General features: G+C 48.5%; 1 protein-coding gene across 1 annotated transcript in view; it reads left to right on the plus strand.

Annotated features, from left to right (window-relative positions):
* PLXDC1 (plexin domain containing 1) overlaps positions 1-13,301 on the plus strand; it is a 61,499-nt gene that overhangs the window by 28,975 nt on the left and 19,223 nt on the right. The window contains exons 5-8 of the mRNA XM_025440021.3: positions 466-588; positions 963-1,081; positions 2,036-2,135; positions 12,997-13,092. Of these exons, the coding sequence (XP_025295806.1) occupies positions 466-588; positions 963-1,081; positions 2,036-2,135; positions 12,997-13,092 (438 nt within the window). The remainder of the gene's footprint in view (positions 1-465; positions 589-962; positions 1,082-2,035; positions 2,136-12,996; positions 13,093-13,301) is intronic.

Consider the following 13,301-nt stretch of genomic DNA (forward strand, 5'->3'; position numbering starts at 1 on the left):
CTCAGGAGGGAGATCAGTGTGTGTGTTGGGCCACCTCCCTGATGTTGGCTGACTTGCTTGTGTGTGTGCGTGTGTGTCCCAGGGCTAACTCAGGCCAGCGTGGGCTATCCCTGTGGTCTCTATGCTTCTGAGCCTATGAATGAGAGAGAGGAGGAGACTTCCCTGAGAGCCTGATTCTTGGGACCAGGCTCTTTGCTGCTATGAGGAGCCCATCTTTGATTCCCGTGTACTTTCCCAGGGACTGGGAGAGGTGGGAGTCTGTGGCCCCCTAGAGGGGCAGGGAGAGCCTTCTCTGCTTGGGAGCCCCTTTGCTGCATACACACCAGACCCAGAGCCTAGCAGGTGGAAATGGGGAACAGAGGAGACTCGCTTCCAGTTCCCTCTGTGCTCTCCCTCCTTGCACAAGAATGCAAGTTGCTCTCTAGGCCTTCTCTAGTGACCTCTCCGCATTTATCCCCACCCCAGGCTTCATCTTCATGGGCGACACAATCCATCGGATGCTCACAGCTACTCAGTATGTGGCGCCTCTGATGGCCAATTTCAACCCTGGCTACTCCGATAATTCGACAGTCGCTTACTTTGACAATGGTGAGACCAGATCTCAGAGTTTAAGTCACCTGGCTCCAGGGCTCGCTTGTCCCCCTGCCTTTAGAGGAGCCCAAAGTCTAGAGAGGACAAGGTATTTGCCCACAGTCACACAGCCGGGCAGGCACCCCACCTCCCTGCATTCGGTTCTTCTGTATGTTGGGAACAAGAGGCCTGCGACCTAGCAGGGTCTGATGAGATAACAAAAGAAAAGTGCTTGGCTCTTAGCAGAGGTGACAAACATGATAGGCTTGTATTGTCTCACTCTCACCAGATTGTCCCTTGAGCACCCAACCCTCACCCATACCATCCGGATTCTGCAGGCCCTCCTCCCTGCACTGCCTCCCTGTCCAGCCAGGTCTCTGCCTTCTCCCCAGGGACAGTCTTTATTGTTCAGTGGGACCACGTGTACCTCCAAGGCCGGGAAGACAAGGGTGGCTTCACTTTCCAAGCAGCTCTGCACCATGATGGCCGCATTGTATTTGGCTACAAAGAGGTGAGTGAGCGTAGCCGCAGAGATGGCTGGGTCTTGGGGTCTTCATTCAGCAACTATCTGTGGAGAACCTGCAATGTGCCAGCCACTGGCCTCAGTGTGGGGAATACTGCAGTTAATGAGAGGGCCATAGGCCTGACCCTTGTGGAGATATAGGCCTGGTTGGGGAGATAGATAGTAATTGCATGGACAAATGTAGAATCACCTCTAAGACAAGTGTTCCTAAGTAGAGCCAGGAGAGCCTTTCATGAAGCTTTTTTTTTTTTTTTCATGAGGCCTTTTATCTCAGCAGAGATCAAGGAGGCTTCCCTAAGGAAAAGAGTTGAGACCTGCAGGATTCATGGGAGTTAAGGAAGCAAAGAGGAGAGAGGGGAAAATCATGTTCAAAGGTCCTGTAGCAGAACAGAGGATGGCTGGTACAAAGCATTGAAAAAAGATAGCAAGGCTGGAGGGGAGAGAGTAGGGGGCAAGATAGGGCCCTTTGCCTATGGGAAAGGTCACTCTGGCTTCAGAGTGGAGAACAGATTGTTGGGGGCCCGGAGGGAAGGCTGGGAGATATTTTGGAGAGAGAGATGTTGCCAGCTTGGAGTAGGATGGGGTGAGACGGAGACAACTAGATAGATTTAAGAGCCAGGGAGCAAGTGAATTAATAGGCTTTGGAGATGTGTTAGGAGGAGGGGGGCATGGATGGAAGAAAGGGAGTGACTCCCAGGTTTCTGGCCTGCATGGAGATGCCATCCACTAAAAGCAAAGAAGAAAAGGAAATCTACTGGAGACGGTATGGGGGAGACTTGCAATTTGGATGGGGGCCCATTGGATTTGGGATGTCTCTGAGTCCTCTGAGAGGTGCCGTGAGCAGGCGGATGCATCTGGAGCTCAGAGGGGAGGTATAGGCTGGCTCAGGGATGTTTGGCAGGGATAGATAGAGCCTCTTCCACCCCGCCTCCCCCCCTACAGATTCCTATGTCCGTCTTGGAAATCAGCTCCTCCCAGCACCCCGTCAAAGCAGGACTATCAGACGCCTTCATGATTCTCAACCCATCCCCGGATGTACCAGGTGAGTCCCCAGGGATCCAGCAGAGCTCTCAAAGGGCTTGGACTGAGCTCCAACTGACCCAGGCTGTGGGTGGGTGGGGATTGGCAATGGAGGGGGTGGATGGAGGGCAGAGAGCTGAGCAGGAACCAAGGGAAGATGGAGCATAATGAGTTCTAATAGTTTTTCATTAAAGCCGAGGAACCATTTTCCCCCCAATGAAATCACCAGTGGAAAGTGCTGCTCTGTTGGATGGGGAGGGGAGCCACTCAGCACCCAGTCCATTTAGAAAGTCTCCAAAGACACCAAATTAGGATTTTTTAAATTAAATTTTTATTTATTTATGATAGTCACACACACACAGAGAGAGAGAGAGAGGCAGAGACACAGGCAGAGGGAGAAGCAGGCTCCATGCACCGGGAGCCCGACGTGGGATTCGATCCCGGGTCTCCAGGATCGTGCCCTGGGCCAAAGGCAGGCGCTAAACTGCTGTGCCACCCAGGGATCCCCCAAATTAGGATTTTTGAGGGCTCCCAGAACACAACCATAATTGCATCCCCATCCCAGGTGATAGGAGCATCACAGGGGGCTTCAGGGAGAGGAAGCCAGTCTGAGCCACATAGTTAACTGTCCTTCAGCAGATCAAATCTCTCTAGCCTCAGTTGCTTCTTCTGTAAAGTGGAGGTATAGCTGGAATGGTGCTTTTTCCTTCCTGATCCTTCTCCAGTTCTGATATTTTGGAGGGTCACAGCTCTTTCTCTCCTGCTTCCAACCCCACCAGAGTCTTGGCTTCACATTTCTGGGGAAGGCCCTGCAGGCATGCCATCCACTGTTTTTAGAGCCCTGGCTCAGATACTTTTGAACCTGACCTCTTCTGCTGTGCTGTGTATGCAGTAGTCCTCTGTCTACTGGGGGATGGGACTGGGGGATATTCTGAACTCCACTCTGGCCATGCCAGGCTGGATGAGAGGATGTGTGCGGAGTCACCAAGTACTTTCCTATAGAGAGGCAAGGCCCCACCATTCTGGGAACTCTAGGGCTTCCAGGCAAAGGAACTTTCTTACATCTGTTGGTTGAATTCAATCAGCACATGTGTTCTGAGTTCCTACTTTGTACTATGCTTTCTTTTCTTTTTTAAGATTTTATTTATTTGAGAGAGAGAGCAAGTGCACGTGCGTGAGTGGGGTGAGCGACAGAGGGAGAAGCAGACTCCCTGCTGAGCAGGGAGCCAGATGCCGGGCTTGATCGTGGGACTGCGGGATCATGACCTAAGCTGAAGGCGATGCGTAATGGACTGAGCCACTCAGGAGCCCCTATACACTATATTCTGGGTGCTACTGAGATACAATGAAGAAGTCATGGAGGGATTTATCATCTGAGCGGAGCCTCTGTCCTTAACAGAACTCTGAGAGAAAGGACCAGGGCTCACGTTATAAGCCTTTATCCAGCACACTTCGATCAGTACAGTGTTAGGGGCTTGGCTCTGGAATCGGAAGCGTGGAGTGGAGTCCAAACTCTCCATAAGCATCTTCTGGCAAGTCACTTATCCTCTTTAAGTTCATTTCTTCATTTGTAGTTGGAGATATAAGTGGTCCTTGCCTTCTACAGTTACTGTGAAGATGAACTCAATGATGTGCATGAAGTGTTTGGTCCAATGTCTGGCACATCGAGTCTGAGTCCTGTACTAGAATCTTACTATGTTAGTCTTCAGCACACGACGATGCAGTGTTTTATAATCCAGCAAGACATCTGGTACAGTAGCAAACAGTGTAGAAATAGGGCACATGATATCCTGATACTGGAGTGTCATAGGTCAGATGCCAGGACCACAAACTTTCATGTGATTTTTGTAGCTAGTGAGGAAGAAATCACATGCTGTAGTAGCAGTTTCCCAAACTTCACCCATGTGCACATCATCTTTGAGATTTTTGCCATTAACATGAATTACTCTCCTGCTACATATGAATGCTCTTCTTTATCCTAATCTATAAAATGATATTTTTACACAAATAAATGTATCTGGCCTAAAACTCAAAAGATACAAAAGTTTGTATTGAAATAGTTAGGTTTGGGGGGGCAATGGGTAAAAAAAAGAAAAGAAAAGAAAAATTAGGCTTCTCTCCCATACCTGACCCCTGTCCTCAGTTTCCCTTCTTGGAGGCAACCTGGCTACCAGGTTATTTCTAGAGCTATAAGCATATGTTTGGATATTTAACACAAATGCTAGCATAGGATGCCACTATTCTGCACTTGAACGAAGTATATCCTGCCCATCTTTCCATATCAGCCCATACTTGATTCTTTTTAATGGCTACTAGATAGTCTGTTGCACAGATGTACCTTAATTTTTTTTTTTTTTTTTTTTTAGATTTTGTTTATTTGTTCATAGAGACAGACCGAGAGAGGCAGAGACACAGGCAGAGAGAGAAGCAGGCTCCATACAGGGAGCCCAATGCGGGACTCGATCCCGGGTCTCCAGGATCATGCCCTGAACTGAAGGCGGCACCAAACCTCTAAGCCACCAGGGCTGCCCCAGATGTACCTTAATTTAACCAAACCCCTGAACATAGGCTTTACAGCTGTTTTCCATTTTACTGCAACAAATAATGCTGCAGTGACTCTTCTTGCAAGGAGCTATTTTTATGCACGGTTGTATTTCCGCAAGATAAATTCCCACCACTCCACCTGCCCCTCCCTGACCTTCATGAACACTTTGTGCTCTGGCAAGACCCTGATCCATTGCTCTACAGACAGCATCTGCTCTTAACTGGCTGGTTAAGGTCTGTACTGAGCCGGCTGCTACATAGTCTCAATCTCTCTGATTGTATTAGTTAGCTATTGCTACATAACAAAGTATCCTGAAATTTAGCAGCTTAAAACAGCAAACATAGGGGCACCTGGGTGGCTCAGTCAGTTAAACAACTGCCTGCAGCTCAGGTCATGATTTCAGGGTCCTGGGATCGCACCGGCATCGGGCTCCCTGCTCAGTGGGGAGTCTGCTTCTCCCTCTGCCCCTCCCCTCACTCATGCTTGCACGTGCACAAGCGCTCTCTTTTTCTGAAATAAATAAATAAAACCTTTAAAAAAACAAAACAGCAAACATATTATCAGCCCAGAGTTTCGCCCAGAGTTTCTGTGGATCAGGAAGCAAAGCATAGGTCCCCTGGTTCAGGATCTTGCCCAGGCTGCTCTCAAGGTGCTTGCCAGGTTATGGTCATCTCAACCACTGATTGGGGTGGGGATGTGCTCCCAAGAGCTCTCACGTGGGTGTTGGCAGGAGTCACTTCCTTGCGGAGGCCCCACCTCGGTTCCTTCCCTGTGGACCTCCTCATAAGGACAGCTCATAACACTGCCCCTGGCTCCCACCAGAGCAGGCAAGCAGGACAGCAGTAGAGGGTGGGCAAGACAGAGGTCAGTCGTTTTGTAACCTAATTTTAGAAGTGCCATCCCATCGTGTTTGTCATATTCTACTGGTTAGAGCGAATCACTAGGTCCAGCCCACACTCAAGACTGGATTCCACAGGGTGTCAATACCTTGGAGGTGGGTTCACTGGGGACCATTTTAGAGGCTTGATTACCACACTGATTATGATCCCATCCCCAGGCTCTGAGCTTTACAGTATCTTCCTTGGTCATCCTCCCAACACTGCAAGTGAAGTCTTTACTTTCTAAATGAGGACACAGAGGCTCAGAGGCTTGTGAAGTGTGACTTACTTGTGGTCACACAGCTCCAAGACAGAACTGAAACCCAGATCTTCTGGTTTTTTTAAACCTGGGGTTAACCATTGAGATTTTCTAAATCTAACCTGCCCCATTCCAGTTGGAGGGGTGAATCCTTTCCCCTTCAGCTCCCCAAACACCCACAGCCCTGTGTGACACATCCCAGGCTGTTCTGAGTGGCCAAGTCACCCCACCCAGGTGGATTATTGAGCCCTGTGGCGGTCTCATTGGTGCCTCTCTCACAGGGTTTTGCAGCCTGGCGGAGTTTCAGGAAATGTGTGTTGGATCCAGCTGCGGTACAAGGGTGAATTAGAGGAAGCCAGATCCCCCAGGGGCTGTCTGCATATGAGGTTTCTCTATGATTCTGGAATAAAAGGCTGTTTTAGAGCCAGCCAGGGAGATGTGGGGAGGCAGGAAGAAGGGCAGGGGAGGAAGCAAAGCCCACCTGCAATAACAGGAGGGCAGTCCCTCCTGCTCCGTAAAGCAGGGCTCTGTTGTGGGAGCTGCTGGATTCAGGACTCCAGGTGCTGTTTGCTGAGGTGTTGGCTCTGCCTGCCAGGGAACTGATGCCAGCATCTGACCCCCAGACACAGCCCCGCAGCTCCCAGTCTCTCACTCCTTCCTTCTACCCCCATGTCTTCTTGTCACTGTAAGATCTGATCATGTCATTCTCTGGCTCCTTGTTGCCTGCAGCATGAAGTCAAAATCCTTTGTGTGGCTTTCAAGGTCCTGTGCAGCTGGCACAGCATATCCACTCTCTGTCCACCACTCTCTATCCGGGCATCGCTGGTCTGCATGCCCAGTTCCCCAGACCATGCCAAGGGCTGTCCACATCTCTATGACATGGTTCTTGTATAAAATGGCACCCATTTCAGCCCTTTTGACACTTGGCAAAATTTTAATCCATTAGTCTAGCTCAGATGTTGTCTCCTCTATGCAGCAGAACTCATGGTTTCCTTGGGCACTCCCTCCCCAGCTGGTCGTGAGAGCTCCTTGGGGGCTCACCATGGCCCCAGCGCTGAGCTCAGTGCCTGAAAAAGAGCAGGTGGTCAAAAAATGAGGAATAGTGCAAGAGTGGGTGCCACTGGACCTTGACTTCTGCTCTCTGGTGATCACCAAGTGAGAATAGGGGCCTGATGCTGCTTGAGGTGGAGGGAATACTTTGGTAATTAATTGCATCTCTCTTTGTCAGAGGTTTTTAAGCCTGGCTCCTGGCATAGACTTTAAGAAGAGTATTGGAGTGTGGGTGGAGCATATTCATATGCATGCATTTTTCTGGGACAGCATCCATGGCCTTCATTGGGTTTTTAAATGGGCCACCACCTCTGCTTTGGGTAGTGATGGATTTTATGTGGCTGGGAGGTCAGATTCCTCTGGGTCTGCTATTCAACCCACAAGTAGGGTATTGGTTTGGATTAGATTGAGCTGCAAATAACAGGAAATCCCAAATAACTATGGCTTAAATGAGACACAAATTCAGAGGCAGCTCTTTGGTCTGCAGCTCCTATTATTACCAAGATATTCCCATTGTCCAAGCCTCTCTGGGACACTGCCACCAGAATGGATGGTATCATTGTCTCTGTACCCAAGCTCCTCTCTGCCTGGAATGCTAGGAGAAGTGCAGGTTGGTTTCCCACTATTCCAGAATCCCTGAGCTACTGAACCTAGTCTGGTCTGCAGGACTGTGTCCTTCCCCAGGCTCCAAACATTTTCTTCCCACCCTTATCGAAAGGTAGGGGGAATTCATCGCAGTCTCTCTCTTGGGATTGAGAGAAGGAGATGCTGCAAACAGCCAGAGTTTTCCTTGCTATTATTTCCTTACATAAACTGTTACACCAGCTTTGCAGCAGAGCGTCTGCAGAGCATGCCTGATGCAGAGAAAAGATCTATGTGCAATTAGCAGCAGCTTTTTGCAGAGGCAGGCAAAACACACAAGGGTAGCTTATACACTCTTTATTTGTCCATAGGGCCCCCAAAAGTCAATATAATTTCCTTTATTCATTTGTTTAAGAAACCCTTTCTTGGGGACACCTGGGTGGCTCAGCAGTTGAGCATCTGCCTTCAGCTCAGGGTGTGATCCTGGGATCCCAGAATTGAGTCCCACATCAGGCTCCTCACAGGGAACCTGCTTCTCCCTCTATATCTCTGCCTCTCTTTCTGTATCTCTCATGAATAAATAAAATCTTAAAACAAAAACAAAAACAAAAATGAAGTCTTTCTTGGGATACCTGGATGGCTCAGTTGATTAAGCATTTGCCTTTGGCTCAAGTCATGATCCTGGGCTCCTGGAAAGGAGCCCCATGTTGCTCCCTACTTAGTAGGGAGCCTGCTTCTCCTTCTCTTCTGCTTGTGCTCTCTCTTGCTATCTCTCTCTCTCTCTCTCTCTCTCTCTCTAATAAATAAATCAAATCTCATCTTTTAAAAACCTCCTTCTTTCATGGACAGTATACAAGCAATTTTAGTGTGGCCAATGTCAAAACTGACAGAGGTTCTGAATCAGTGAAACCAGTTAATGAGTATTTAATTTCTCAGGGCTTCAGACTGTGGCCTGCCCCTTGGGGTACAGGACCCTCATTGTGTCCACCTCTGAGGTCCCCTGCTGGGGCTCAACTTATGATTATTGAATGAATAGTCAAATGAGCAAAGAAAGACATGAACGAGAAAATTGAAAACTTATCCTGAAACTACTATCTTATATATTTTTTATACCGTAACCACCCATTTTGGAGGGCAGTTCGTGGTAGAGCTTGTCAGTTTGATTTCTTCTGACCAATCCAACTCTTCCCCACTGATGTCTGGTTTTGAAACAAAATGGGACATGCAAACCTCTCTTTTGAGCTGTTAACATTTCTTGTTTGGGCATCAGGGCTTTCTGTGTCTGGACCTTAGTATTTTTGAATCTTTGACAAATGGAGGCAGAGAGCAAAACAGAATGTCTCAAGATGCCAGAAATGTGGCTTTGGGGCGGCCTCTGTCTTGGTTCCGGAGGGATCTGTTGGTCATGCAGATGGACGTCATCATCCTTGGGTGAGCCCCAGATGTTGGCGAGATAATCCAAAAGCAAATAACTCCGGCAGGGATATGAAGAGTTCTGTTTACAGAGAAATAAAAATATTGCCAAAGCTGTACACTTAAACAAGTACAAGTTGGCAGTTGAAGTGAGCAAATATTTTAAATCAGAGGTCTATTTCCGTACACCCACCCTCATCCCCCTTCCAACTATAGTCTTCTCCTCTGCCCTGAGGTAGGGAGATGATGGTCTTTGGAGTGCATCTGGCCCTGTCAGGCTGCATTCTCACTTGAATTACACCCCCAACTCCAGTTCCCCAGCCCAGGTGGTGGGGAGGCCCATCACTAGATTCTGGTGTGAGGTTTGCTGGGAGTCTCGCCTTCTCTGGCTGCTCCTCATGTTTCTCCATCCCTGAAATCAGCCTCCTTGACAAATTCATGTCTCCATTCATGCCCAACCCTGACTCCACTTGTCCCTCGCATTTCACCTTCCTTCCGATCCCAGGAGTAAGCTCTTCTCTACCTCCTTGCAGGTGGAGAAATCTGGAAAGCCGGTTCTCCCCTACTTTGAGCTCTAAGGTAGAAAAGGGCATGTCTGGCTGCAGAGCCCATTGGGGGCTGACCTTTTGAGAAAGACCATAGTCTGGTGGGCTGAGGCAGAAGGGTGTTCTAGCTTTAGGCTGTAGGCTAAAGCTGTAATAAGTTGCTGAGGTTTTGTGACTATCTACAAAACACTCCTTCATTCAGTCATTCCTTGAGGTCCTGTTATATGCAGGGCCAGGTGCTAGGGGCTGGGAGATGGACACAGATAACTTGCAGGCTCCACCCTGGAGGAGCTCACAGCCTGGTAGGGTAGGTGGCCAGCAAAGTCAATATTGATGGAGTGGTGTAACAGGTGACGCTAGACATCCTGCAGGAGGCTGTGAAGCTCAGAGGAAAGGCCACTAACTGAGCCCAAGGAGGGTGGAGAAGCCTTTAACGAGGGTGTGTCCCTTGAGCAGGGTCTTGAAGGAGGAAGCAGAGAAAGGAAGAAAGGTTTACATAGACTCTAGACCCCATGGTCTTAGGCCCCTTGGAAGACCTGGAATTTCACTTTGTTTTCTTATTCTTACATTCTTACTCATACATTACTCTTACATTGTAGTGCTAAAATGTAGTGTAATTTTTCAGAAAGAGGGATGGCCCTTGAGGGTGGTGGGTGGGACAGAGCTGTTGAAGGCTGCCCAGGTATCCTCTATCTACATGTCCCACATTCCCTAGGCTCACTCAAAGCCCAGGCCACCTTCCCATAGCAGTTGGTGTCACATAGGGAGGGGCCTGCAGTGCATATGGGCCTTTGTTTGGATTAGAAATGGAGCAGATGAATTGCAGAAGGGTGACCTTCCTCACCCCAATCTCTTCCAGACCCCACTCCTGCTTGGCCACAGGCCTTTCTTACACCAAAAAAAAAAAAAAAAAAAAAAAAAAAAAAAAAGGTGTGTGTGTGTGTGTGTGTGTGTACAGGGCTCTGTGAACCTCATTCCTTCAGCTTTTGTTAGAGGAGTCTCTCCTCCCTAGGACCTTGGTAATCCTGTAGACATTGGGCAGTGACTGTCTGATATTTATGAGGCTTGCCTCTCAGCCCCTTCCTTTTCAGACTTAGGATTGCTTAGGAAAAAAATAAGCACACAATTACTCGGCATTTGGCTTAATTATTTGTTTTTACAGAAACATTGTAAATATTTCTCTTCTACCCTTTTAGAACACAAATACAGTAGTCCCCCGCCCCCACTCTGATCCGTGGGGACACGTTCCATGACCCCCAATGGATGCCTGAAACCATGGGTAGTACTGAAGCTTATATATACTATGTTTCTTCCCATACAGACATACCTATGATAAAATTTAATTTATAAAGTAGGCACAGTAAGAGATTAACAATAACTAGCAATAAAACAAAGCAATAATAAAATCATAACAACATAATATAATAAAAGTTAAGTGACTGCAGTCTCTCTCTCTCAAAATATCTTATTGTACCATACTCACCCTTCTTTTGTGCTGATGTGAGATGATAAAATGCCTACATGAGGAGATGGAGGGAGGTGAGTGGCGTGGTTGACCATGGGTCACAAACCAGGAAAGTGAAGTCGCGGATATGGAGTACTACTGTAAGGAAACCAGGAAGAAATACGGTGTGCCAGGGACCCTTGTGCAGTCACAAGAGTAGAGTGACCACGTCTCTTCCCAATGCTGTGTTCAGTGACTCCAAATTGGTAGCTTGAGATCAGCGCAGGAAGTATTTACAGCATGGAAATCAGCAAATTCCACAGTCAGGACTCATTCACTGCATAGAATGTTTCCAGGACATTCTGTGTTTGAGAATGTTTCAGGGGCTGACACTTCCATCATGCAGCACAGGAACTTTTTAACACCAGACCAACTGGGGTTCAATCTTGGGTTAATAGGAGGCATTGATTCCAAGACTGGGGATAAATAAATGATAGAAATGTAGATGAGATGTTCTTTTTTTTTTTTTTTTTTTTTTGATGAGATGTTCTTTTAAGCAGATTCTTCATTCAGGAGGAGGGCTGGGGGATGGGGCACCCAGCTATTGCACACGATGCCTTCCCTTTCACAACTGGGCCTGAAGAGTTCTGCTGGCACCCTGGGGAAGCTTCTTCCAAACCATCTTCAGCTGAGAGAGAGTTATGTCCTTACTACTCTGGGCTTCCTGTAACAAAAACCCAACTAAAACTAGCTTAAGTGGAAAAAGTGATACGAAGTAGCCCAAAGAATCAAAGGAAGAACTGATAGCTAGGGAGACAGGGACCAGGGCAGGTCCTGGGACACCAGAGCCTGCAAAGCCACCAGTATGTCCTACTTCATGAGGCTCGCGTGTGAGCTTGGACCTATGGCCATAATTTTTTCTCAGCTTCATTACTAGGAAGCAAAGGACTTTTTGGTTACAGCTGAAAAGTCCCAGGGAAGGTCTCTGATTGGTCCAGCTTACATCAATGCACGGCCCTGGACCAATCACTGGGTAGCCAGGGAGGCAAGGTCATGGAGGAAGATGGTAGCTCCAGTGCAGATCACTTGTAGGAGTGGGCTAGGGGCGGTTCGCCCAAAGGGAATGCTGTTTCCAAAAGGAAGATGGGGTACTGGGCAGGCCAAGCACTACATGACCCCTTCTCCTTGTAGGGAAATTCATTCACAAAGCTCAACGGCTGGCTGCCAGCCTTCCAGAGCCTAAAGAAACCAACCCTAAGTCCTGGTTCTTGGGTGGGTGTGGGGGTGCAGTGGGAAATATCAAAGCATCTCAGACTGTCATTTTAGAAGTCTTCTCATCGATAATACACTTTTTTCCTCCCAAGTGTGTTGGAACAGGGGTTTCTGTCTTTCCACATCACAGAAGAGAAACTGGGGCCCTAAGATTGGGAGCAGAACTCAAATCAGAACTCAGATCTCTTGAAACTGATGTCCTGTAGGGAGTTCCTGCAGGGACTGAGGAAGAACAGAAGCCCAGCCCCAGGCTCTGAACCTTGTTCTGGCTTCCACCTAGGAAGGAAAAGGTTCTCCAAGTTCAGCCTGTGCATCTGCAGACATTTGCAGAGCATTTGCTGTGGGTCAGGTTCAAGACCAGATGCTCACAGCCTAATGGCCCCACCACCCAGATAGACCCTCACGACCACACATATGGGGAGTGCAGTGGGAGCAGGGTTCCCGGCCTAAGTAAAGAAGAGGAAGGAGCTGACTAAGGAAGGCTGCTCAGAGGAAGTGGCCCTGAGCTGGATCAGGAAGCATAAGCTAGACAAGGAGAGAAGGGGTAGAAGAACATTATGGGCCAAGGGAACAGCATCTGCAAAGGCAGAAAGCCACGCAGAAGCATGAGAGCTCCTACGCCCTGACCCAGGAGTAACCAGGCCTCTGTGTTGAGTAGTTTAACCTGTTTACAATACAGAGCTCTCTCTCAGGGTCAACTCGTGTCCTCTTGACTCCCTTCAGCTTCAAGATCATTGTCCCAGGTTGATGAGTTTACTTCCCACCCTCAGTACTGCATATTGACTCCCCCATCCATTCGTTGCAATCTCTTGCCCACCTGTCAGGCTCCAGGTACAAGCCTCAGAGGCCTCTGGCTGTGAGATGCTCCTGATGACAGGCTCTGCCTCTGTTTCAGAATCTCGGCGAAGGACCATCTTCGAATACCACCGTGTGGAGCTGGACCCCAGCAAGGTCACCAGCACATCAGCCGTGGAGTTCACCCCACTGCCAAGTGAGTAGAGTGTGCTCCCACCGAGGGAGGGCATTCCACTGTCCTGGAACGAGCTTCATAGTCAAACAATCTGGATTCCATTCCCTGGCCCACAACTAATCCCCGTGTGGGTATGGCCACCTAATTTCTCTGGGCTGCCATTTCTTATTTGTCACATGAGCCTTACACCACTTCCCTCCCAGAGCTGTGGTAAGAGTCAGAACCACAGT

This window comes from Canis lupus, chromosome 9, assembly GCF_003254725.2.
Source record: "Canis lupus dingo isolate Sandy chromosome 9, ASM325472v2, whole genome shotgun sequence".
Classification (NCBI taxonomy): Eukaryota; Metazoa; Chordata; class Mammalia; order Carnivora; family Canidae; genus Canis; species Canis lupus.